The following is a 27,578-nucleotide window of genomic DNA, read 5'->3' on the forward strand; positions in this document are numbered from 1 at the left end:
AATTCAAACACAAAACTCACAAAAGAACACACAAAACAAAGCTATTCCCCTGATAGAGACAGGCCCAGAGACCTTTTCTTCTGCTCTAGGGCCAATAATCTCAAACCAACCCCTCCTGCAGTTCCCCTCCCTTACTCAACCACATGCAGGCTTTTATACTGTAATTGATCCCTTCCAAGGTGGGTCTGATAATGGGAGAGGGTGGCCTGGTCCCAGGCCCATAAAAGGACAGACCACCCTGTTACAAGCAGGCTTCAGTGAAGCTTACAGGATGGACTTACTCTGTCAGCACAAATGGTGGCCAAAGAACAACAAAGCAAGCAGAACAACAAATAAGAAATTCAAGTGATGGGTAAATAGAACTCTCTCCAGTGGACAAATGAAAGTCTGATGGGCAAAGTTTACTTGCTTTTTGTGCCACTGAATTGCTGCTTTCTTCTGAAGGGTCTGAAGCAGAAAAAACAGATGTGACCAGCCCAACCCTACCTGCTATCCAGTTCAAATTTGACAGGAATACTGTATATTTAAGAGGCCAAGTTTTACAGTAATGCCCTTTAAATTAATCACAGATGTATAGACTATGTGCTAATCTGGGTGAGATTATTTAGGATTCAAATGCTCCCCTTGAAACAAACACACGCGCTTGCGCGTACACACACATCTTTATTCAGCAGCATAGTTGTACACAGTACTGCCCAGGGGGTGAAATCTGCACAACAGACCCTCTGTGTCAAAGACTCTGCAATTTAAATGAATAGGTTAATGTAATTCGCTATTCTCAGACCAAATAGGTCTCTGGCAACCTAGCTGGAGGAGAGTCAAGTTTGCCAAATTCTTGATGATGAAATCTAGTCATAGATTTGTGCAACATGTCTACTCTCCTGGGTTACTGCCAAAGGACAGTTACCCCGTTTTGAGCCGAGTAGTTAGCCAAAGTCCAGGACCTTGCAGGTTGCTGCCATTAGGGGGAGACCTTGATGGTGGAGTCAGGTATCTCTGAAGTGTTCGTGTTTTGTTTACAAAGAATGTACAAAGTTCTGTTTGCCAGAACACAACAGGAACTAAATAGCAGGAGACCATTTCTCTGCTCACAGTGTCTAGCCACTTTCAGCCAGCACTCAGCCCAAACACCTCTCTGTGGCTATTTAAAGGGCTACGTTCGCAGTGCTGGTGCTTCCTTGCTGCCTTCTCTCTACGTTCGCTGGTCTTTCTGCTGTTTCGTACACAAATACCTCCACAAAACAGTGTGAGCCAGCAGCACCCCCCTCCATTGTCATTTCTCTTAGACACAGGTTATATGTATTTTAATTATAGAGTCTAGCAGCAGGGGCCTGGGATCTCTAGGCACTACTGCACTGCAAGTGCTATGCCTATTGTAGTCTCAGTTTGAGAGGGCAGTGTGCAATGCAGAGGTGAAGGGCTGCACTTTCTAAAATGGCCATGATCATACTGAAACTAAATATGTGACCAAGCAAGAGTGAGGCAAAACCAAAAAGGCTCAGTTCTCTGGAATAGACACTCTCTGAGCTTTTGACCAGCACTCAGCCCAGTGGAAGGAACCCTGATCATGGCTGGAGTCCGAGGGTACTGTTTTAACAGAACCAATGAATACGGTGTTTGTCCCAAATCATGGGATTTTGTTGGTTCTTTCAAAGCCAGAGCTCCTGGAATGATGACTATCTTATGTTACAGTTTTAATTAAAAAAAATACAGTTAATTTCTAGCCCTCAGCAGGGCTGGAGAAGTATAAACACTAAAAGCACAAAAACTAGAGGGTACATTAAAAAAAAACCTAAGTTTTTGCATTTTTTTAAACCCTACTCCTTTTAAACCAACCTTACGATCATTGGGGAGCAGCAGCCTGATTTTTGAACACTGAGTGTTGGAAATATTGCAAATAAATAATGGAGTTTTTCACCCTGAATAGGAAATGTTTTGTTCCACTGTGTTACCCTATGGTATTTTTTTAAATGGATAGGGCTTGCAAACATTTCTAAGGCAACCGCCTGTTGCCTGGGTGGGGCACATGGGGGCCGGGTAGCAGTGGGTTTTGCAGAAGCATTGGGGTTGCTACTTCTGTAGTGCTAATAAAAGAGAGAGAAGCCTGGGCCCATAAAACTGGACAGGCGTGTAGGGAGCCCCTTGATGGCTCTCCCAGGCCAGGGACCCCAGCAAGGGGCCAACCTGGACAGGTGGGAGCCCCTCGCCCCACTGTGTGGGCCTAGCCATGTAGCAATGCTGCTCCCTAAGGTTGCAGCGGGAGGAAGCGGGCTGCCCTGGCCCAGGCTGTGGGGTGCGCGCCCCCCAGTCCCTGGCCTCTGCTGCCCCTGAACTCCCCCCATCCCCACCGCTGCCACTAGCAGCCCGGCAGCCAGCGGAGCCCTCGCTGCAATTCCCCCTGCGGCCGGCAGAGGCCGCCCCGGCGCCTCCGACTCCTTCCTAAGCAGGCGGCTGGGCCGGGCAGCCCCGCGCCAGGGGCCCTGAGTCCGGCCACCGGCGCCCCGGGAGAGCCAAGATGGCGGCAGCGGCGCGGTGGCTGCGGGCGGCGGCGGGGCTGGGAGGCCGGTAGGTGACCTCGGCCCGTCGCAGCCCCGCCCGGGGGGTTAACTCCTTTCCGGCCGGGGGGGAAGAGGGTCCCCGCCGGTCACCCCGCCTTCTCCCTCCTCGCGGGCCGCCCCTTCATCTTCCGCCCCCCAACTCCCCTCCCGCGGGTCACCCCCCCGCATCTTCGCCCTCACCCCTCGCGGGTCACCCCTCATCTCCGTCCCTCCCCCCCGCTCTGGCGGGTTGGGGGCTAATTCCCCCCCGTCCTCCCCCCACGCAGTGGAGAAGCCGAGGAAGAATAACTGGTCACAATGGTGTTCTCTGGCCTTCGAACAAAAACTATGAACTATTGACCTGAGCCACAATCCCCACCCAGCGTGTGACTGGGAAGATGGTTTTATTATTTGTATTGTCATTCTGCGGAGGAGCCTTAGTCATGGGTCAGGACCCCGTTGTGCTAGGCAAGGCGCAAACACAGCATAAAAAGATGGTCCCTGTCTCAGAGAGCCTGCTGGGGCGCAGAGGGTGGGAATTGTTTCCCTCCAGCCCTCTGTGCAGGTTGGCAACTCCACCATCAGCATATGGGATAGAGAAAGAAGCTCCTACACAGATTCATCAGGGAGGAGGGTGCTACCGGAAGCAGCAGGATGCAGTTGTCTACTCACCCCACTTTGTGCTTGTGAGACATGAGAGCATAGTGCTAAAATTAGTTAAGGTTATCACCCACCCTTAACATTAAGTCCTAAAATACCTTAAAGACATCTGGGCTTCCCTCAGCATCAATGCCCTTCCCCACTGTATGGGGGAAGTGGGGGAAAGGGCTACTACAGCAGGTCACCGTAGGCTCCCTACCCTGGTGTGTGTTGCTGTGTTTGAGAGGGACACACAATGAGAATGAACTGCTACTGCTAATGGTGTGTTAAGTCTACTGGGTTTGTATGTTCTAGGGATGTAAAATGTTAACTGGTTAATTGGTAAGCATTAGTCTTACCGGTTAACCCGCCTTAACCGTTAAGTCCCCAGCCTGCCAGCCAGCCCAGCGGCCCCACGCTGGCTGGAGCAGCACTGTCCACCCAGAGCGCCCCCAGCAGTGGCCATGCTGGCTGGATCAGCCCTTTAATGAGTTAACTGTTTAAATGAAATACTTTAAATCATTTAAACCGTTAACTTTTTTATTTATGTCCCTAGTATGTTCCCCGTGAACTATCACTGAAAGGCTGGGTAGGGAGCAACTTCTACCTCTTTACAATGAGGAAAGGGTTAAAAGGACCCTAGTAACTCAAAATTATCCCAATTGCTTAAATTTTGTAAACAAACTCATACAAAACAAAATCAACAACCTTCTGCTGAGATCTGAAAGCGAAACTGACTCTAAGTGTGAAACTGACCATCTATTTTCATTGTCCAAACCCAAAGAAAGGGAAGCAAAGAGTAAGCAGCATAAAGAAAGAAATCTGGATTAGATCTTAAAATATTTTTGCTGAAATAATTCACGGTGCTTGTTAGTAACAGATAAAGGTATCTGTCACCATATAATTACAACATCCATTGTCTGAAGATTCTTGGAAGTTAGAAGTCATAGTTCAGATTTTCTAATTGTGGATATTTTCATGCCAAGTTTGTGCATGTGATTATAGTGATTGCACAAAACAGGAATTTGCATGTGAAAATGAACATTTTTTTGTATTCCTGTTTATTACCTATATAATCATGGTAATTATTGAGTACAAATATGCACCTAAGCTTTTGAAAATCAGTTTAGTCCATCTTTTCACCTCTTCAAGTTTGTTCTTCTCAGCATATTCTTCACTGTTTTGTCCACTCAAGGTCTGTGTGTGTCAACAAGATGGGTGGTGTGGTTTAGCTGACCAGCATCGACAAGAATTTTTTGTTATAGCTGGCCTGGTTCCATTCCAGGGCCCTGGTCTTCAGCTGCTGGATACGAATACACCTCTACCCTGATATAACACGACTCAATATAACATGAATTCGGATATAACACGGTAAAGCAGCGTTCCGGAGGGGCGGGGCTGCGCACTCCGGCGGATCAAAGCAAGTTCAATATAATGTGATTTCACCTATAATGCAGTATGATTTTTTGGCTCCCGAGGACAACGTTATATCGGGGTAGAGGTGTAGCTCTGTTGACACACTGCTTCAGTGGAGCTGCTGTCCTTTCTCCACAGCAGTGTCCTGGTGAATTTTAAATCAAGGCAATTGCTGTGTAATGATTACTTGGCCACCTGGAAATTGAGGGAGAAGGGATTGAAACACCATTTTCCCTTCTCCTCCAACAACTATGTGGAGAGGAGAGGAAAATAAGCCTGTAGCTGATAGCTAGTCTACATTACCTGCTCTCCTTCAAGAGGGAGGAAACTGATTAAGCAACTTGCTGAAATCCAGAGATATTAGGTGCATACAAAAGTCTCTTTCCTTGAGAGATGGGAAAAGCTAAATTCTTAATTGAGATATTGTTGGTAAAATCTGTATCTTTCTTTAGGTTCTGTCGCACGACATTAAAAGATTTTAATTTAACAACTAAACAGCCTCTCTGCCAATTGGTCCGAAGGAAACCGTTTCTTCCATCCACCGTAGCACATAATACAGGTAAATTTAATTTTTGTCGTAAAGTAAGTAAAGCGCTCATGAGATTTGTCTCAAGAAGATGGTGAAAGAATAAATTCTCCTTTTTACTGAAATCTCAAATGTATGCAAGATTCTGGGTGATTTTTTGTTAGTGGAAAGGTAGTTAAGTCGTCATGTGGCCAGAGTTTAGAACCAGGATTTAGAGACTGTATTCCAGATTCTGGTCATTGTATGACCTTGGGTAAGTCCATTATACTCTGCACCTCAGTTTCCCCATCTGTATAATAATGGAGATATTTCATTTGGTTGCTGAGGCTTGTACAGAGTTTTGAAGGTGTAAAGCACTATATTTGTGCTCATATGTATTAGTTTAACTCCTTCTTAGTGTAAGATCACTCTGAGACCTCCAGCTATCCTGTGTCCTGTTCAACAGCTGAAATCAGCAAGACTGGAACTGCTGATCATCCCAAGATGTAATCTTGCAAGGGTGGAGGCGTAGTGCCTTTGCCAGAGGGAGGGATAGCTCAGTGGTTTGAGCATTGGCCTGCTAAACCCAGGGTTGTGAGGGGGCCATTTAGGGATCTGGGACAAAAATCTGTCTGGGGATTGGTCCTGCTTTGAGCAGGGGGTTGGAGTAGATGATCTCCTGAGGTCCCTATGATTCTATGATCAGGAGCAGTCTGCTCTTGAATATATCCTTCTGTACGTCTCTGGCCATCTTTGGGGCAGAAACTTAAAAGCTTTGTTTTAATTTTGAGTTGTCTGATTAATTGTAGGTGCTGGGGAGATTTGAGGCTTGAAGAGATTTTACTCTTCCTATCTGTCAATTTGTTAGGCATGTTGCCCAATTCTTTTTTAATTTGCCTAACACTGTATTAAGGCACTGAGAAATTAAAATGGACTGAAATTACTATTTTGCAGTTTTTAATATTAACCTAGAAATTAACCTCTTACATTAGTTTGTCTGAAAAGCACTTCAGCTGCTAAAACTTGTAGTTAGGTAGCTCATGGGACTGTAGTAACATATATAGATTTTCAGCTTTGGATTTCTGGTTCAAAGCCAGTCTTTGTTAGTGATAAAATTTTTTTAGTTTCTTGTGTCTCTTCAGTGATCTGTATAAAGTTAGTTTTGTCACAGAAAAGGGTTTGTAATACACATTCACCATAGTTGGCACTAACCATTAAGAAGTTTCAGGAGAGAGGCTAAGGGTGATTGAGTCATGAAGATGGAGAGGGCTCCTTCTTCTGGACAGATTTGTGGAACATTGGAAGGGCAACCCAGAGAGGTTTGAACTGCCACTGCAAATATTGTATGTGTGTGTGGACAGATGACTTCAATAGCCAGGTCTGTCAATCCAGCACCTTTCACTAACACTAAAATTCCCACACACCAGGCAAAATTAATATTATCTGCAAATGTAATCTGAAAACGTGAAGGTTGGAACTCCAGTTTACTGTATCTGCTCCTACAATATTTTGTACAACTCTATGCTCAGCAAAAAAAAAAGATTCAGTTGCCTTTTGTGCTGCTGAAAATTGCAGATCAGCTTCTGCAGCTGCCTGGTGGATTGAACAACAATTCTGCCATGCTGTGAAGAAAGAGATGTGTGTATATATACATTTTTAATTATGCAGGTGCCTGTTGTATAGAACCAACCACAATTGGAAATATTATTTAAATGAGTGTCTCAATGCCCACTGCAGCAAATGCTTTTTGATGCAGATTCCAGAAGGCCTCAGACCTACCCAACTCAGAATTGAATTTTTTTTTAAATTCAAATTTAATCAAGCAGTTGTCTGATTGACTCTGAGGGTTCTAGTCAGCTGCGTGCTGATCTACAAATGTCCTTTAAATTCTGTCTTTTTTCTATCTTTATTTTTCACTTTCAATAAATGATCAAACAGAAAAAAGTACATGGTATAGTGGTCAGATAATTGAAAGAAGCAAGGTGTTTATTCTGTGCATGATGCTACTTACAAACTGTAGATGATGATAAACTTGGTTATTCACAGTATATACAAAGAGTTCCAGTTTGACTAATGAGAAAGAAACATTGGTTTTTGAAAATAATCTGTTTTCCTAACTTCAGAAGATTCTGGGTGCAATAGCTACCCTCATCTAATCAGGAAGATGTTTCTAGCCCTTGTGGATGGAGTTCTGTGACAGAACAGAGAATGGCTGTTGCTAAGGCCTGGTCTACACTAGGCATTTAAACCGGTTTTAGGAGTGTAAAACCAATTTAACGCCACACCCGTCCACACTGAGAGGCCCTTTATATCGGTATAAAGGGCTCTTTAAACCGGTTTCTGTACTCCTCCCTAACGAGAGGAGTAGCGCTAATATCGGTATTGCCATATCGGATTAGGGTTAGTGTGGCTGCAGATCGACGGTATTGTCCTCCGGGCGGTATCCCACAGTGCACCACTGACCGCTCTGGACAGCAATCTGAACTCGGATGCAGTGGCCAGGTAGACAGGAAAAGCCCCGCGAACTTTTGAATATTTCCTGTTTGCCCAGCGTGGAGCTCCGATCAGCACATGTGGCGATGCAGTTAAAAATCAAAATAAAGAAAGAGCTCCCGCATGGACCATGCGGATGTGATCGCTGTAAGGGCAGGCAAATCTGTTCTATCAGTGCTCCGTTACAGAAGACGAAATTCAAAATCATTTTTAAAAAATCTCCAGACAGACGCCATAGCAGGGGCTCAGCGCACTGCTGCGTGACAAGCGTAACGGAAAGCCAAAGAATCAAATGGACGCTCATGGACTGGAGGACTCAAGCTATCCCACAGTTCCTGCAGTCTCCGAAAAGTATTTGCATTCTTGGCTGAGCTCCAAATGCTTCTAGGGTCAAACACAGTGTCCGCGGTGGGTCAGGGCATAGCTCGGCAATTTACACACCCCCCACCCCCACCCCCAGAAGTGAAAGGGAAAAAATCCTCTCTTGACTCTTTAACATGTCACCCTATCTTTACTGAATGCTGCAGATAGATGCGATGCTGCAGCACTCAACACCAACATCCTTGCTCTCCCCCCACCCCCCGCCATGGGTGGCTGATGGTGCAATATGACTGGTACCCGTCCTCATCATCAGCCTATTGGCACATGGGGCAGTGCAAAAGGACTGGTAACCATGCCGACTAGCATCAGTTAGGTCAATCAAGGGCGCCTGGCCCTAATTTTTCCTGGTAGATGGTGCAGTATGGCTGATAACCATCGTCATCATAGCAACATGGGGCTGAGCTCCATCAGCCCCCACCCTTCATGTGTAAAGAAAAGATTCAATTGCCCCTGGACTAACAGAGGGATGCTGGGCTTCTCTCCTCCACACTCCTTACTGTCCTGTCTGGACTATCATAGCAGCTGGAGACTGCCTTCCACTCATTTCTCACTAACAAGTCACTGTGTCTTATTCCTGCATTCTTTATTACTTCATCACACAAGTGGGGGGACAATGCTATGGTAGCCCAGGAAGGCTGGGGGAAGAACAGAATCAACAGGTGGGGTTGTTGCAGGAGTACCCCCCTGTGAATAGCATGCAGCTCATAATTTCTGCTGGATCTGACACAGAGCAGCTGTGCTCTCTGGTTCTATGATACAGTGGTTCTCTAGTACACTTGCCCATATTCTAGGCAGGACTGATTCTATTTTTAGATACCAAAAAGGAGGGTTTGACTCAGGGAGTCATTCCCAATTTTGGCTTTTGCGCCCCTGGCTGATCAGCCAGGGGCACTTATGACAGCAGCAAATGGTACAGTGCAAAAGGACTGGTAACCATGATCATCTTATTACCAATTTATGGTATGGTAGATGGTACAGTATGGCTAGTAACCATCTCTGCTGTCATGCAAAAGCAAAAGCATGCTGCTGTGTAGCGCTGCTGAATCGCCTCTGTGAGCGGCATCTAGTACACATACGGTGATAGTCACAAAAGGCAAAACAGGCTCCATGATTGCCATGCTATGGCATCTGCCAGGGCAATCCAGGGAAAAAAGGCGTGAAATGCTTGTCTGCCGTTGCTTTCCCAGAGGAAGGAGTGACTGACGACATTTACCCAGAACCACCCGTGACAATGATTTTTGCCCCATCAGGTACTGGGATCTCAACCCGGAAATTCCAAGGGGCGGAGGAGGCTGCGGGAACTATGGGATAGCTACGGAATAGCTACCCACAGTGCAACGCTCCAGAAATCGACGCTAGCCTCGGACCGTGGACGCACACCACCGATTTAATGTGTTTAGTGTGGCCGCGCACACTCGATTTTATACAATCTGTTTTGCTAAACCGGTTTATGTAAAATCGGAATAATCCCGTAGTGTAGACGTACCCTAAGTCAGGACTATTTCTAGCATGTTAGCACTGAGCGTCTCCATGCTAATTCTTTTATTCTTTCTCTCAAAACCTAAGAGCTTGCGTGTGTGGTGATGGTGTGGGTTAAAGTCAAATGAGTTGTTGTCATGACAGGCACCTGCAGAGGAAATTTGGCGATTTATAAATAGCCTGATTTGTCATCTAATACTAGGAGTCGTGATCAAAATTGCTGTTTAGGAAGTGAAAGCTTCAGCTCTTTTTTTTGTTGCTTAAAAATAACAAAAATAATTATCTGTAAGCCATATGTTTCTGAAGTTAAATAACCTTGCTTCCCAAATATTATGTACTCAGAATTTATACATATTTCTAGGGTTTTCTGATTTAAAAAAATCAGTTTCCATTTGCTGAAGGTGATGTGTTGTTTTGAGAATCCTAATCATGCAATGAAATATGGCAGTGAAGGGACGGGAGAGTGATCTAGTGGTTAATGTAGAGAATAAGGAGGTAGGGTTCTATATCCAACTCTGACATTTACTTTCTGTGTGACATCACGTGTCCTTTAACCTCCCTGTACCTCACATTTCCAATCTGTAAAATGATTATTGTAATACCAACTGCACAGCTCCATTGTGAATCTTAAATAATGTTTGCAAAGCACTTTGATATCCTTGGGTAAAAGAATATACTATTTCTTTTTATTAAGGTTTGGCCAGTCCAGCAAAATCCTATTAAAATAATACTATCTGAGTAAACAACTAAATACTTTTTTCATAAATGTTGGGTATATTTTTACCAACTTTTATAAATGATTTTAATATCAACTGTTAATACAAAATGTTTGCTGAAAGTCAATAAGCACGTTATCAGAGCCAGCTTAGTTAAACTGGTTGAGCTGTCCATTCAGATAAGATAGTTTGGGTGATTAAAAAGAATTCTGTGCTTGCTCTGAAAGGCTATGCAGGTTTCCAGATTACTGCAATTTCTTGTCCACACCAAAATGTCACAAACACTCCTTACCAGGCTGTGTGTTCAGTTTTTACAATTATTTTCTGTGATACGTCTTCCTTTTTGATAATGCTGGAAAAGGAACAAAAAGATGTTAACATTAGAATATCTACAACAGAGCATTAGTACATCTGCCCAAGTCCTGCATTTGGAATGTTCTTAACAGGAGGGTGATGATGGTGGAGTGGAGATCCCACATAATGCTCAGGTACCAAAGTGGTGAGCATGGAATAGCAACCTGGATAGAATAGAGAAGGGGCACAAATTTTATCTTGGTGTGGATGTTAAAAAGAGAGCCTCTGAAAAAGGATGGGGAGAGTATTAGCTCTGCTCAGATAAACACAGAAAATGTGAGCAGCAAGTTGCTCAGGGAATAAAGCTGAGATTAAAACTAGCTGGGACAGGGTTTCATTAAGCTTTTCATCTGTGTCTTAAATTTACTGACTGAATTTGTTGATCTTCATGTTAATATGGGTACTTTGATGGAACTCAGAGAGCCATGCTTGATACATTTCAGTGTTCCACAGTCCTCTGTTTTTAGTAAATCTGTGTTTTGCAAACAAAACCTTGCCTGCCTAAATAAACAGGATCTCTGTTATTCGTTATTCCTTATATGAGCCACTTCTCTTTTTTGAACTTTTATTTCCTTCTTTCTCTTTTCAGTAAGATGCATGTTTATTCAGACTCAGGACACTCCAAATCCAAATAGTTTGAAGTTTATTCCAGGAAGACAAGTACTGGAGTCGAGGACCATGGATTTCTCCACACCAGCTGCAGCGTTTTGCTCACCTTTAGCGAGGTGTGTTCAAGCATTACATACTTTGTTCAAGGGACTATCTGTGTTAGTTACTGAAACACATGTATATACAAGTGTCATCATCAATGCAGCTGAATGTTAAAGAGCGGATTTGCTGCATTTCCATTGTGGATGCTGCTTTTTCTCATAAAGTAAATTGAATGCCTAGAGAGAGATTACTTTGGCTATCGAGATTTTTATACTGTGCATGTCAGTGTGATAACTAAGTTCCTGGTCATCTATTTCATTGTTCTGAATCAAATCATGATAGCATTCATTATTTCTGAAAAGGAAATATACTGTTGTTCATACCTGTGTTCTGGATCCTGCAAAAGTTTACTCAGGTGAATAGTTCTTACGCTAGTAGTCACATTAAAGTCATGCCAACTCACAGTGTAATGAAACAATTTACTAATTTTGGCACAGTTAATAACTTTTAACATTAGCTTCGAAGCCATTGGGTTTTTTCTTCCTTTAAAATATGGGTGTGTTACAAACAGTACAGTGGAAAAATTAAAATTACTCAAGTTTGTAATGAACCTTTTTTTCTAGTCTTATTCATGTATAATCTTTTGCAAAGGTCCTCAGTGCCATAGATCTGGAGTATCCACAGTGAAACTTACTTGGACTAATACATTTCAGTCCACTTGGACTATGAATCATTACTGCAGTTTATTTTCCATCTAATACTTTGCTATGTTTTCATTGGGTAAAAAAGGGCTGGGACACCATTAAAGGTCTGTCTGAAAGTAGAGGTTGGGATGGGAAGGAGTCACAGGAGTCTTTCGCCTGCTGATGGTGATGAGATGCGTTGGAGAACTGTTGCAAACTTGCTTCCTGAAGAAAGTGGGTGTGAGCACTGCTTCTGGTATCTGCCATTACATCAATAGCAGCCTCTGGGAATAATGCTCCTTATACCTGCTATGTATGTGGGTGGAGAGGCTGCAGTGGGAGGCTGAGATATGGAAATCCCATAGTGTCACCTTCCCAAAATCATAGTTTAATTTGTTCTTATACGTGATGGAAATACTGCACACAAGTGAAAGCAGCTTAATGCAGCCCTCTCTCCGGGAAATGTAATGTTATCCAGTGTATTGCTATAATGATTCCAAAATGCTATAGTTGATTTGTAACCAAACAGGAACTTTTCAATTTAAGTTCTTTAGCTCAAAGGTAGTATAAATGCCCATATGTATAGAACAGCAGATGTAGTGTGAAAGGTATTTCCGTGCATCCAGTAGAGATTGTTTACAACCCAAGATCCCATTAGCAGAGTGCTGAAATACCAAGATGTGTATAAGCCAAATTATGTTAGCTTGCAGAATACAAATAACTGGAGGAAAATGATTTTGTTGCAAGATGTCTGAAAATTAACTTCTGTATAGGAAACCAAGAACAGTACACGCTTAGGAAGTACAAGAAATACTCACATCTTGTGATTCTGTGTTTAATGCTGCCCTGCCTACCGGCACAGTTAGAGTAAAGTGTTTATTGCAATACCGTTAAAATCTCTGTTTTCAGGCTTTGTAATTGGGATGCCCATTTGTTTTGGCATGAGAATATAAATCTTCCAAAGAAATAATATCAGCTATGCTATGATTTGGAGTGCATGTGTAACTCCAAAATATTTTTTGAAGTAAAATTTTGGGACCATTAGTCCATCAAGCAAAGTAGGGTGTGGTGATATTTAAAACACACACACACATGCACAGCTACATTTTTAACATTTAAAAATTGTTACGTGTGTAGGAAAGTTCCTCTTTGCCATACATAATGTGTGGTAAAGTATCTGATTTGTGCATCTCGAGTTGTATAGATTTCCCCTTTAAGAAAGTCTGTTTTTCAGCGATTTATACTACTGAAAATGTATTCTGTCTCTGTTTTTAAGATTAGAGTTACCTACAGTGTTTTGTATGAAAATGCCAGATTTAACTTCTGTTTATTCTAGCTATTCTTTATTGTATCCCTGTGGGTGACAACAGACAGTCATTTATAGATTTGAAATCACTGACTCCTGTGGCCACACAAACAAAACTGAGCATTTGTTGAGATTGCCTTTAAAACTCTTATTCTATTATTTTATAGTTAGAATAGTTTGTAATCAAAGTGTGTTCTTGTTTCCTGTCTGGTTCTAAGGTTTTAGTGTGTTGGTCTGAATTTGTGTGATGATTGTTTAAATACGGTACACCGAGGTAGTGAGGAATGAAGTATCAAGCTTAGATCTCTGAATATTTAATTTTAGAATTTTAATAGTGTTTTAATTGCACTAAGCAACTGAAGGTAGCAAAATTAATTGAAACGGATATTTTGATAAACTCTGGTGTCCTTGCTTTCCGAGTAACCGCAACTTCAAATTCACCAACGTCACCATGGAGTCACTCACATACCATAACAATGAATAAAGATTTGAAGATTCCTTACACATTAAGCTGGCCTATTAAAACATTATGGGCTACTCTGCAGTGAAAAGTTATTTCACTGAACAGCAAGTGTCGCCAGAGTCCTAGTTCAGTTCATTTTGGGGGAGTCTCTATGGAAGAAACAAAATTCAGAACAGCTTTTAGTAAAATAGATTATATTTAAAAGTTTTCAGCAACATAATCTACTGTTCTAAAGAAGAGTCCCTGTCCTTCCACAGTTGCATGCCAGGAATGTTGGGGTGTGTGTGTGTTGGTCATCCTTGATGCTGATCCAGTAGTTTTATGGATAAAGAATACCCTCTTGGCTTCAAACAGGAGCTAGAGACATGAGCATTAGTTCTTTCATTCTTAACAGGAAAAAGTAACATGCTGTATGTTCAGTATCACACTCCGTGGTATGATGATTTCTACTTATGCCAAGCTGCAGAATATCATTGCCATGGATTAAAAAATAGAAGCACTTAAACTGTAGAAGAACCCTTTGCCAATCTCCTTTAATGGTTTTATTTTCTTAAGTGATGATTGCCCTCTAGAAATTGTGACAAACCCAGACCAGTGGGGTACAGGAGTCTGGTAGAGAGCAAATATACTGGTCACTGGATGAGTAGTTTTCTGTTCCCTGAGTGACCAGAGCAGGGGCTGCACTAGAGTAATCAGGAACCTGCTAGAACCAATTAAGGCAGACAGGCTGATTAGAACACCTGCAGCCAGTCAAGGCAGGCTAATCAGGACACCTGGGTTTAAAAAGGAGCTCACTCCAGTCAGGTGGGGGGGGGGAGCCAGAGGAGAGGAAGTGTGTGTGAGAGGAGCTGGGAGCAAGAGGCACAAGGAGCTGAGAGTGAGAGGGTGTGCTGCTGGAGGACTAAGAAGTATGAGCATTATCAGACACCTGGAGGAAGGTCCTGTGGTGAGGATAAAGAAGGTGTTTGGAGGAGGCCATGGGGAAGTAGCCCAGGGAGTTGTAACTGTCATGCAGCTGTTACAGGAGGCACTATAGACAGCTGCAATCCACAGGGTCCTGGGCTGGAACCTGGAGTAGAGGGAGGGCCCGGGTTCCCCCCAAACTTCCCAACTCCTGATCAGACACAGGAGAGGTTGACCCAGACTGTGGGGAAGATTACTGAGGTGAGCAAATCTGCCATTAAGCGCAGGACCCACCAAGGTAGAGGAGGAACTTTTTCACAAAATTTATTCTTGTAGGAAAGCAAGAAATACAGTGGAACATGATTGATAGAAACTTTTAATTTAGTGTTTTTTGTGGTTAACTTTCTTTTGCAGGCAGTTGTTCAGGATTGAAGGAGTTAAAAGTGTCTTCTTTGGGCCAGACTTCATCACAGTCACAAAGGTAAGCGGAAAAGAGGTTCTAATGGTCTAAATATGAGCTGATGCTTGCCCAGTCTACAGGGAGAGGTGAAAGGAACAGACTCCTGGCAGATCCTTCCCTGGCTTGCATAACGTACACTAGAAATCTTACCTTTCTTTAGAATGTCCTCAAAATATTCACTACAGGGATTTAATTTAGTTCGTCAACATAATCTCTGTACAAAGTGAAATACAATTACCATAATGCTGTGAAGGCACACTGTTGTTCTACTTATGGCTTCTGAGGATATTGTCTCTTGAATCTGATTTTCAGAGCCTCCGAACGTCACGGTTTCCCTTGACATGAACTATTGTTGTAGATGCACAGCACTTTTTCAGTTCTAATCAAAATGCTAAAAGTCAGCGGAGTAAACTTCTAATATAACATTTTGCCCTTCTGTGGTCCCTTTCCTCTAAATTTGAATAAAAGAAGCCTCACATTTTACAGATGTGCGTATTTACTATGGCATACTTAGGTTAAGTAAGTTTCTGTAGCCATATATAGTGAGCTAATGGCTGAGCCAGGAATAGATCTTGGGAATCCAAATGGATGATCATAAAGGCATCACTGTTGTCTGATCTAGAATGCACATGGCATTATGAATAGAGCTTGGAACCATCTGCTCCAGAAATAGACCTTTACTACTTGAGCTAAAAGAGAAGTTCCATTAAATATTAAGTAGTAGTAAGGTTCATATCCTTTTAGGCTAGATAATAGTAGGCAACAAAATTACAAACACATACATGATGGTGAAAGTCTATCCAACAAAGAACAGTTATGCACATAAATGCAAGCACGTGCATTACATATTGCCTCAAAATCCCTCCAGTGGCAAAGCTTATTCATCTGGGACTCAGGAGTTCACCCAACCCAGGAGGTATTGTGTAATAAATCCATAGCTGCATAAATACTATATAGTTGCTATGCCATTTAGTGGGCAGCACATGAGATGTCAATAATAGAGCACACAACCAAAACATAAGCAGGCTTCAAAAACAGTTTGTTGGTAGAAATAAATCTTAGCAGAATATCTGTGATTTTAGTTTCTTTTCATTTTATGTTGTTTGTTTTTATACACTAATAATTTATACAGCAGTTGGCTTGCAAACATTGCAGGCAACCGCTTAAATCCAAACAACTAGACCTCTTTACTGAATATTTTAAATATAATTTTATGAAAACTTTTCTATTTCATATTGGATTTGGTAAAACCGTTGAATAACATTTAAATTTCAGGCCTAAATGCCCAGCAAGGTGCCTTTAAGATGGACAAAGGGCCATGTATAAGATTCATCTTTGGAATGAGGAAGAAACATTATATTTGGTTTTCTTAATTTTTTTATAGGTGAGCGAAGATTGGGATTGGAATTTACTGAAACCAGATATTTATGCAACCATAATGGATTTCTTTGCCTCTGGTTTACCTGTAATTACTGAAGAGGCACCTCGTACAGATACAGGTAAATGAAACTCTTCATGACTGGCTTATGCCTGTATATGGTCTTAGTCTTCTCTTAAGTAGATGTGTTTGATAGATCATGTTTAGAGGAAATGAACTTGCCCCACAGAAAACATGTGAGAACAGAATAACTGAAACAGTATAAAAGGCTAAAATTAACATGCAAGATTCAGTGGTCTGCATAAGGTGCAATTAAACTAATAATACACAAACAGTTCAGAGCAGTTGTCTGGCCATGAATCTGGGGCCAGATTCTCAGATAGTGCAATGCTGAGGCCAAATTTTATAGACTCATTGATTCCAAGGCCAGAAGGGACCATTGTGAACATCGAGTCTGACCTGTATAACACAGGTCATAGAACTTCCCTCAGATAATTCTGAGAGCAGATCTTTTAGAACAGTGGTTTTCAATCTGTGGTCTGCTGACCCCTGGAGTCCACAGACAAAGTCTAAGATTTCCAATGGGGTCTTCACCCTCATTTGACAATTTTTAGGGGTCTGCAAATGAAAAAAGGTTGAAAATCATTGTTTTATAAAAACATCCAACCTTCAGCGGCACTAACTTTACACCAGCAAAGGATTTGGCCACGGCTGTTATAGTCTCTTTTGGTTTGAAACTTTTTAAAAATGTGTTTGGGTTTCTCTGTGTACAAAAATATTGGAGGTTGCTACAGTCTGCTTTTTACAAGCTCGCTATAAAGATCACTTGTCTCCTTTGTAAAGTGTTGAAATACCCCGTGTTAATGGATTAATTGTAAAATTGCAATAGTGTTACAACAAGAATGCAGAGAAGAGTTGCTAAACTGAGCTGGAGGGAAACGCTGCCTGTGTTGAGGTGTCCTGGTAGCCCATCTGTTGCTGTCAGCTGTTCTTTCAGTATGTTATCCAGAGAACTGCCTGGAGTGTCACTTTGAAAGTAATGACTTCTGTTAAGTAATTTAGGAGTTTTGAGGTTTATGGGTCTCAGTTCCACTGAAAAGATGCCTCAAAAGGAAAAACAACCATCTTTATAACTACTTTTCAGCCCTGTAGCTGGAAACAGTAGCCATTTGTCTTTCAAATAAAATTTAAAATGCTTTAATGAAGGTTACTAAGACGGTTGGTCAGTCAAGTAACTAATGTAGGTCTTGATACTCTAATAAATTTCACAGTTGTTAGGAATCTGGAGACAATTTATATATCTGTAATAAACACTAGACAGAAGGAGAATTGTGTACCAGAACCCTGATGATCCTCCATTCCTCCCCCGCCCCACACCCCCAATTCCTGCCATCTGATTCATGGCTGATCCTGTAGAAAGAGAGGTGACATGTAGCTATTGAGGAAATCTATATTGGTGTAACTTGCATGCTGAGGAGCCAGAGGGAGAAGTAGGTTGTAATACAGGGATACGTGTGTTAGCCCACAGACCTGTATCCCATGCTGTTAGTTGCTTTTCTTGCTACTCTGTGCTTCGAGAAGAACTATGGTTATGCTTACGCGTGAGTAAAAGAGAGAATATTGAGGAAAATCTGAAAAGGTTTCATGTATGTGCTGTAAATTACACCAGTTTAGATTTAGCTGTGAGTTTAGCTCTCAGAATTGTCCTTTGGTGATGTAAAAAAATATTCTTTTTCCACGATTAAGTAGTACAAGTATTTTACCACAGTATTATTAATCATAATAAGGCCTTGTCAACATTTTTCTTTGCATGTGTTTTTCCCCTAAAGCTGCATCAGAAGATGACGATGAAGTTGTATTAATGATTAAGGAACTTCTGGATACCAGAATAAGGTAACTTTAAACATTGCTAGTTTAAAGCATTGTCACACAGTAGGTATGTTTTGGATTATTTCAGAGTGATGCAATTCTAAATATTTTTAGGATTACACAAATTAAATGAGTAACGTGGCATATTTCAGCTTGGTGCACGGAGGGGCCAGATTTGTTCATATTGTCTCTAATTGAAAATTGCACCTTGAGGTTCCCTGTGAAAACTAGCTTTGTGCTGAACAGTGTCCAGTTCAGTGAGGGATCTGACTGAATCAAACTGACCCCTTCGAATCAAACTGCACTTTCCCAGATGATTTTAGAAGACATTAGGATCCTGCAACCCACAATAGTGTGTTTTTTAAAATGAGTTCATTGAGACCAACCCGGTTATAGCTTTAAATCCTACTGCAGTCTAAATCTCTAATAATAATAAAAATAACATGACAGATCTTAGATTTTGTGGTAAGCACTCTTTTTTTTCCCTCTTCATCATCTCCCTTGTTTTTCACATTTTGCTGTTCTCAGTTGAGTTTCAAATCGTTTAACATTTCATGTTCAGTAAAGTAAAATTCTCTCATCTCAAATTTATATCTCAGAAATTCACTCACAGAAGTCATCTGAGCTTCAATCAACTTTTATCCTTACATTTTTTTTGCATCAATTATATTTGGGTTTTGACACCGCTCGAAATTAGAATCTGGTAGTCAGTAATGTAGTGTTTAGAGCAGTTAATAGATGTTTTTCAGTTCTTGTCATAAGGCAGCTCCACCTGGAGCATCCTTCTGCTGTAAGCTGTGGCATGACAGGCACACCTGCCTCAGTTTCCCTCCTTCATTGTCCCCCAAAGTAGTCCAAAGATTATTTGAGTGTAAATAGCCCTTGTGGGTTTAATTTATTACAAAAGAAACTCCCATGCGCATAAATCCCAACATAATCCAGGCAATACACCTCTACCTAGATATAACGTGACCCGATATAACACAAATTCAGATATAACGCGGTAAAGCAGCGCTCCGGGCGGGGGGGGGCCCACTCCGGTGGATCAAAGCAAGTTTGATATAACGCGGTTTCACCTATAATGTGGTAAGATTTTTTTGGCTCCCAAGGACAGCGTTGTATCGGGGTAGAGGTGTACATCGAATACAGCCCCAGCATGCCCTTGCTCTCCAGCACAACCCTCTCTGGCTCCAGCTCTCTGAGTCCAAGAGCCAGCTGGCATCTCCTTCTGTTGCTCTCAGCCTTCTCTGGCCTTGGCGCTCTTTGGCTCAGGAAGGACAGTTTTGGCTCACCTCTCCGCTGGCTCCCTAGTCCTCTGCCCTTTTCAGCCTCGCGGCACTGGCTTTGGTACTTGAAAGTCAGCAAACTAGACCTTCCATTGGCTCGTAGCTCTCAGCCTTTTTCAGCCTCCCAGCACTGGCTCTTCAGCCCCGGAAGGTCAGCCGGCCAGCCCCTCCACTGGCTCTGTGATAATTTGTCCCTCTTTCGAGGGAGGGCCTGCAGTGAGCTTTCTGCTCTCTGCAGATTTTCCCAGAGACCTCTAGTGTCCTGACTATTCCTGAATGGTCTCTCTCTCCCTAATCTTGTATAGCACCTAGGTGCTGCTCCACCCTCCTAAATGACCAAACTGGGACTACCAGAGTGAACAGAAACAAATAAGAAATACAGAAATGTGGATGTGGGGAAATGTCTAATGTATTTGAGAAGTCCTCTTGTTACCGACGATGGCTTCTTCACAAGTCACACATTCCAGGAGCAAACTCTTACATACGGTGTAAGTGAATAGAATTAATTTGCATTTCTCAAGAAAATGCAACAACTTGGGCTTTTTTATTTATAATTTCTATAAAATGTTGCATTCTGAAAGCTCTTATAAAAATAAATTATAAGGGGTATCTTTCAGCTGAAATATAGTGACAGTAAACTCATCTCTCAAAGATGAGGAAGGGATATAGAGGGGAGGAGAAAAATCTTATCTAATTATATGGATCTATGTATTGTGTGGGTATATATAGAAGTTTTCAAACTGTAGGGCGCATCCCCCTTTGTCCCCCTGGGGCATGCTAAGTTTCCTCACAGGAGGCAGAGGATGTGACAGGGCTGGGCTGAAAGGCTGGGGTCAGGAGGAGGCTTTGTCTGGAAGGGGGAAGCACACAGGACTCTGAGCTGGTGGTCTTGCCTGCTTTAACCAGGCTTTTTCCCATCTTACTCCCCCACAGCTGCAGCTGTGTCCACCAACTGGCAGGAGAGACTGGTGGGAGTTCTGTGAGTGGGAAGTTAGACTGCACTCCAGGAGTACTGGCACTTCCCTCCCCCAGCTACACAGAGCCTCCTCTTGATCTCAGCCTTTCAGCGCAGCCCCAAGGCTAAGAGCTCTGTCTCTTTCCCCTGCCGGACAGAGAATGGGGTCATGCTGAAGTGCCAGGGTCAGGAGTGGGCTATGTCCGGCAGGGAGGTCAGTACTCAAGGGGTGCAGCCTTTCGCTCCCCTCCTGATCCTAGCTCTTCAGCTTAGCCCATCTGCTTCCCCTGAGTGGGGGTAATGGAGTGAGGCAGGGAGCCAAGTCCTGGTAGCTGCAGGGAGCAGAAGGCTTCCTCAACTGCCATGTGGTGAGTACTCCCTCTCCAACTGCCGGCCCGGCCCCCCCCCCCCCCCCCGCCCCCGCAAGTACCAGGTGTGACGCACATGGCAATCTTCTGCATATCCTTGGGAGATCAGATTGAGAGAAGTTTAAATATCTTTGGGGGCCATTGTATTAAAAGCAGCATTTGTGGATTGGGATGGTATGTCACTCTCAAGGACAGAGATCGGATTTGAGGCATGAGAGTTCAAAGGAGGATAATGAAAATGTGCTAGACGGGAATGGACTTTTGGGGACAATAAGTGTGAAGTGTATTTCCTGGGGGATACCTAGGGAGAGAGTAATGCAAATTCCCCACCTCTGGTTATGCAAAAAGCGAGTCTTTGGCACTACAACCTGAGGAACGACTTGTACCAGTTCACAGACACTGGCGATCAAAGGCCTAAGCTGCGTAAAGAAACAGCTGAACTGCCCAGCCTGGGTTCGGGTTCTGGTTCTGAATCTAGACTGTTACAAACTTGTAACCACAGGGGAAAAACAAGTTGTGGGTTTTGAAAGACTGATCACCCACTGGAGCCTGAGGTTGGAGTTGGGGGTGACCTCTGGTAAACTTTTTAGCTTGCATGTAGGTTCTTTTCTTGTTTTAACATGTTTTCTCTGTAATGCTTTCACCTTAATAAATGTGCTTGCTTAGAAAACGCTGAGTGGCTACTTATAATGTGTGGCCAATACGCTGGTCAGAGCCTCTGGAGAGAAAGCCAAGTGCAGTCGCTGGCCTTTTAGGCAGCTGGAGATATGTAGGCAGAGAACTGTGCAGCCTTACTAACCCCCTGGGCAGGAGGGAGTGAGATGCAGGACTCTGCCCAAGAGAGGTGATGGCTGAGGAGCTAGGAGCCTAGAGTGGGTGCCCTTGACAGACCACGAGTGGGGAACACACTGTGTTGCCCTGAAACTGTGACACCAGGCACTCCTCCCCTCATTGCTTAGAAAAAGAGAGGTGTGCTTGGGACGTGGGGGTGGCTCAGCAGAAAAAAGTTTGGGCACCTCTCGTATGTAGTTATGATTTGAAAGACAGCATTAAGTAAGCGTTGCTGTCGTGGGTTATGTGGTTGTCTAAATCCCCCATGGTACATTAGCCTTAATATTTACAGTTGCCTCTTTTATATTCCACAGAAGTTCTGTTAAAATTGTTTGTCCTTTTTCTCAGTTGGCCAGGAGGCTGTTGAACGGACCTTTTGCAGTAGTCTATGTTGTTGTGTCAATATCATTACTGAATAGCTTCCAAAAGTTCTGTATAAGCCCAGTGATACATACAGAGCATTCATTGTTTACACTGAAGAACACCAAAAATAGAAGCAAAGAAATCAGAAACCTTATGAGAGTATGTCTACACTGCAGTTAAACACCTGTGACTGGCCCATGTCAGCTGATTTGGATTTACGGGGCTTGGGCTACGTGGCTGTAAAATTGTGGTGTAGACATTTGGGTTCAGGCTGGAGCCAGGCTCTGGGATCTGGATTGCTCAGGCTCCAGCCTGAGCCCGAACATCTACACCACAATTTTACAGCCCTTAGCCCGAGCCCCACAAGCCTGAGTCAGCTAACACAGGCCAGCTGCACTCTGGGAGGGAAAAAAGGAAGACTGGAATTGTGCCGTAACATGTTAAAATCTTGTTGTCAAATAAAGGCAGAATGAATTCTCAATCAGATGCTTTTTGTTTGTTGGCTTCCAGGAATTAAGGTGATTTGTTTAGAATAAGTTGTTGATGCTGATGTTAATAAATGTGACCAAATCCTAAATTATTCCAGCAGGGGTGAAGTTCTCAAGTGTTTTTCTGGGAATTGGTATAAAGAGCTTCTGTTCAAGTAACATGATGCTTTTTAGCTTGGCATCTGGAAAAATGTTGCTATGGGGATGCATTTATAAAGTTGGTCATTTGTTAGTTGTGACAGGAGACTAGATTGGGGAATTGTCAATAGCTCTGGGGTCCAATCCTGTGAGATGCTGTGTGCCTCATCAACTAAACAGATCAGGCCCATACATACTTTGTTTTCTTCCATACATTGTGTATACAAAGCACAACAAACAATTTACGAAACCCGATGTGGCCCTCAGGCCAAAAAGTTTGTCTGCCCCTGCTATAGAGCTTACAGTAACATTGGTACAGCTGTACAAGATCTCTTGTGTAGCTGCTTTATGTCGACCGGAGAGAGCTCTCCCCTTGACATAATTAAACCACGCCTAGTGAGTGGCGGTAGCTATTTTGGTATGAGATGCCCTCCTGCCAGCATAGTGCTGCGCACTCTACCACTTATGTCGCTCAGGGGTGTGTTTTTCACGTCCCTGAGCAACATAAGTTTTGCCGACATAAGTGGTGGTGTAGATATGACACCAGAGAAAGAACTTTGGTCCCTTCAGATCAGGGTTCGGGAATGTTGACCTGGAGCGCTCTAAGGAGACACGCTGTGTTAGTCTGTATCAGCAAAAAGAACAAGGAGTACTTGTGGAACCTTAGAGACCAACAAATTTATTTGGGCATAAGCTATCGTTAGCCCACGAAAGCTTATACCCAAATAAATGTGTTAGTCTTTAAGGTGCCACAAGTACTCCTCATTCTTTTTTCTAAGGAGACATTTGTCCTGTCATTGCCCATGTTGGACCAGTGTAAAAAGAAAGGGCTAGAACTAACTCTTACATAAGCATTAAATGAACTCTTACAATTTTTTAGAACAAAAATTACCTGTAGTAATATTTTCTATTATAATAAATATTCTGTTTCCTCAGGCCAACAGTTCAGGAGGATGGAGGTGATGTCATATATAAAGGCTTTGAAGATGGGATTGTACAGTTAAAGTTGCAGGGTTCATGCACTAACTGTCCCAGTTCTATCATAACGCTGAAGAATGGGATACAGAACATGCTGCAGTTCTATATTCCAGAAGTAGAAGGCGTGGAACAGGTAGGTGAATATTAGTGAATATGAAAATGTTTTTTTGATTTATAGACCGGACCTCTTCCCCCTCAGAGGCATGTAGAGTTCTGCTCAAGTAATTTAAAATACAATTTTTTAAAAGTACATAATTTTGCAAGTCCGACGATATGGCATTTTAAGCAAATGGATACAGGGCAATATAAAAGGAATAACAGTATTTAACCCAGCAACATCCATGCCATTGTGAGTTACTGATACTTACAACAGGTTATGTCTGCTTTTTTTTTTTTTTTTTTTAATTTACCAAAGAAAAGCTTCATCTCCACGGAGACTGGACGCTGTTAAATGCCTCTGCTTCCTGCAAAACTTCCATTCTTAGAAGCTGCAACCTGTATGGGTCTCGGACCACAAATCAACCTCGAATGGGAAAACTTCTTTAATTACAGGGAGAGTAGTCAGATTAAATCCCTAGAATCCACTTTCTTCTAGCATGGCTTGGCAGATCGAGTCTTTGTTCAAATAAGGTGGGGCAAAAAGCCTGACACGTTTTGTTCCTTGCACAGTTACAGCTGTTCTTATTTTTCTTCATCCATGCATTTGTACTATGTATTCTAAATTTGATAGTGTTATTTTGTTCCAATAACACAGCACATGAAGTTTTAGTTTTCCCTTTTTTATTGACTCTGTTTCAAATGTATTGCTTTGCTTTAGTCTCAGAAACATGGGATGGATTTTATAACTGGAAATTTTTTTGGAAAAACATTTTGTTTTTTTGGTCAGTGAACAATATTTCGGTGTTTTGGGGACTTTCTTCTGATTTAGTTGGGTTTGGTCCTGCTTTGAGCAGGGGGTTGGACTAGATGACCTCCTGAGGTCCCTTCCAACCCTGAGATTCTATGATTCTATGATATGTATAATTAACCAGGAACAAATTTTTGCTCTCTATATAGTAAGATAAGTCTGTGTCCGCAAAAATACAAATTCAGATACATTCTCCAATTAAACATCTGGTATGTGTTAGTGAATGTTCTTAATGCTTTCGTAACCACTTGGTCTGCTTCTTAGCATTACACAACCTTCTTATTTCAGTCAAATCTCCTCATGTCATTTTGATTGAAGTGAGTGGCTCACCTCTTTCATGTGACCATCATCATATAATGGCACTGAACAATTGCTATTCCCATTGCTTTCTCTGGGAATTAAGTAGCTCTTAAGATCTGGTTCGATGTAATTAACTGTGTGAATAATAAATGTTGTCATTTATACTTATGGCTCTTTCTTGAGCTCTTGTGTTGTCCTAGTGAAGCAAAGTTGAAAATGATTACTTAACGTTTGGGTTTTGGTTTTAGGTTGTTGATGATGAAGATGGAGTGGAGAAAGAAGCAAACTCTACCTGAGCTAACAGCATGTGTGAGACTCTAAATAGAAAAGTTTTCCTGGGGGAGTGTATAACTTAACTATGTCCCGAGGAACAACAAAAATTGCCATTCTCTTTAGAAAAATAGTTAAATTTTCATCTTTTAAAATGCCCCCCCTGTTTAAAGATAATACACTGCTTTTTCCAGGGACTTACTATATGGTCTGCTTTCAAAAGAGAACTTGTTCCTTCTCCTGTAGACTTCATAACTGTTACACATGGTTAAGAAACAAATGAAAAAGGCATTTTTAAACAGTGATTTGTCGGTCTCTTTCTGTTTCACACACAAAGGCTTAAGAATAAAAGAGGGAAGTAAAAAAAGTAAGTGAAATTGTTTAGAATACATTCTAAAGAAAGTTGTGCATTTTATATAATATCTGTATCAAATATTCTTCCTGTTCTGCCTTATTGGCTTTTGGAATGACTTGCAATCATATTCTGAAGCTCTGAGATGTAGAGTTTATTTTTATGAAGTAAATTATTTTTGTTCTTGATTACTGTGTATGAGTTTTGACTAAAAGTTAACCTGGTCACTTAAAATGTTTGTTGATTATACCCAGTTGTTAAATATAATAATATTGACTAGTTTTGTGATTATTTCCTTCCTTCCAACCATTGTATAGACAATGGCAACAAAATCAGATACAATTAGTTACAGATGTGAATCAACTCTCTAAGAAAATAGTACCATTTTTAAGAGAGTTCATTAGATGATCCTCATCAGCCATGATAGTTGGAGACTCTAATGCACTTTTTTATAACTAAAGATTATCCAGCATATATTATTAATCTGTTTAAATTTGCAATAGGTCCTTCCTTAACATACTATTTTTGGGTGAGGAAAAACGTGGCGGGAGAGAACACGTCAGTTTTTAAATGCTTGTAAAACTATGGGGAGGGAAAAAGTTGACTTTTTGAAACTGAAACATGTCACTCGTGCGTTTCAAGAGCAAAACATCTGTTTCGTGGGTACATAAAGGCATAACCTGTGTCCAGTCTGAGTAGATGACTTGGGTATTAGAGATTCTGCTTTCCAAATGAGTTGCTGTATGGCCACAACTTGGGCTCGTGGCTGGAAGAGTTCCCACAGTTTTTGTGCTCCCTCCCCCACATGCAGGAGTTGATTGCCTGCTGCACATGCCCCATCTCCCTTCAAGAGCCACAGCCATGCAGGAAGCTTCCACAGCACTAGACTCCATGGTGAGTGAGCAGTACATAACCCGTGAAATTCTGCCTCCCTCCCATCCCATGCACAATGGAACTAGAGCAGGTCTGTTGCAAGAAGAGCCTTTCATATCAATAGGCAGGGTTTGGGGCAACACAGCGGACATCACTGAATAAGAAAAACAGCCTTAGAAATCCCTGCTCAGAGCAGTCTTGAGTGATCATTTTTGAGGAGCTGGGATTCCTTTAGAAAATTCAAGATCTGGTTTACTCTTCCAGATTTTTCAGTAATTATAAGTGTGCTACTTACAGCCTAATCACAACTGAGTATCAAGTAGGGCACTGTAAGTACACGGTGTGAGGTAGTAAGGACCACATTTTCGGTTGGTTTAACTCCACCAATTTCCTGGATCTCATGAATTAAACCAGCAGAGAATTGTGCCCACAGGTCACAAAGCAGCATGTGGTAACAATGGACTTTATGCTCTCTCTGTTCAGTTTCAGGATAAATATTTATTTTAATAAAACAGCTGTTGGAACTCTGATTTGGAGTCATAATGCAGTGTCTTATAAATAATAACCAGGATTTGGAGTTTGGAACTCCCATGTGTTTTTGTCCCCCTCCCTCTTACAAGTAAACAATGTCTAATCTTGCTAATGTATTTATAACAAAATTACGCCTGAGGTAGACGTGGGCTCTTCAAAGGACCAGCTTGTGCACAGGCTAACACCATGCTCATGCTTTCAGCAGCAAAGTACAAAATGGCTGGTAATGTTGCTGATGTCTCAAAAATTGAGCTTTTTTGGCCTGATTTCAGGTCAGTTTCCTGACTACCTTTATAAACCATTAAATACTCAAATGCGAAATAGGTGTATTATTGTGAATTAAATAAATCCTCTCCATTTGTCTGTCAGTGTGCTTTTGTCTCTTTTGATCAGTATTTTTATTAGCATGGGTAGGCAGCATTAACCCATCTACACACAAAGGGCTCAATTCTGCCTCTGCTATGGATGCGTAACCAGTGCTGATTTCTGTGGGAATGGTATGTACACGGATGAGGGCTGAATTTGGCTTATTTTACACTTGTAGTTGAAGATTAGTGAAGACACATTAAATCCCTATTAGCTTTGTGGTTAAAGCACTGGACTGGGACTCAGTACATTTGAATTTCAGTTCCAGCTGTGCCATAGACTTCCTTTGTGACCTTGGCCAACTCACTCAGTTTCTCTGTCTTCTTTTTTTCCTCTGTG

General features: G+C 42.2%; 1 protein-coding gene and 1 long non-coding RNA gene across 3 annotated transcripts; one reads left to right on the forward strand and one right to left on the reverse strand.

The window, feature by feature from the left end:
- Positions 1-2,432: 2,432 nt before the first annotated feature.
- On the forward strand, positions 2,433-25,750 carry NFU1 (NFU1 iron-sulfur cluster scaffold). Of its 2 annotated transcripts, none has more exons than XM_039527930.1 (8): positions 2,433-2,565; positions 5,045-5,151; positions 11,110-11,245; positions 14,941-15,007; positions 16,371-16,485; positions 18,194-18,257; positions 23,599-23,773; positions 25,096-25,750. In XM_039527930.1, the coding sequence occupies exons 1-8, from the start codon at positions 2,516-2,518 to the stop codon at positions 25,141-25,143; spliced, it is 762 nt and encodes a 253-aa protein (XP_039383864.1). In that variant the 5' UTR covers positions 2,433-2,515; the 3' UTR covers positions 25,144-25,750. The 2 variants fall into 2 exon arrangements, with proteins under 2 accessions (XP_039383864.1, XP_039383865.1); XM_039527931.1 differs by lacking the exon at positions 2,433-2,565 and adding an exon at positions 3,078-3,223.
- Positions 10,163-23,689, reverse strand: LOC120399560. Its single transcript, XR_005595223.1, has 3 exons — positions 23,555-23,689; positions 15,225-15,365; positions 10,163-10,518 (listed from the first exon to the last, which is right to left on the reverse strand). It is a non-coding gene; the product is annotated as an uncharacterized LOC120399560 (long non-coding RNA).
- Positions 25,751-27,578: the final 1,828 nt, after the last annotated feature.

Source organism: Mauremys reevesii, linkage group 2, assembly GCF_016161935.1.
Source record: "Mauremys reevesii isolate NIE-2019 linkage group 2, ASM1616193v1, whole genome shotgun sequence".
In the NCBI taxonomy this organism is placed as follows: Eukaryota; Metazoa; Chordata; order Testudines; family Geoemydidae; genus Mauremys; species Mauremys reevesii.

What these genes read in the sequence shown, in the direction of transcription:
- NFU1 (XM_039527930.1), top strand. Translation starts at nt 2,516, where the DNA reads ATGGCGGCAGCGGCGCGGTGGCTGCGGGCGGCGGCGGGGCTGGGAGGC. An exon ending in GCGGCGGGGCTGGGAGGCCG is followed by an intron (nt 2,566 to 5,044) that starts GTAGGTGACCTC and finishes ATCTTTCTTTAG; the next exon opens with GTTCTGTCGCACGACATTAA. An exon ending in GGCACCTCGTACAGATACAG is followed by an intron (nt 16,486 to 18,193) that starts GTAAATGAAACT and finishes TTTCCCCTAAAG; the next exon opens with CTGCATCAGAAGATGACGAT.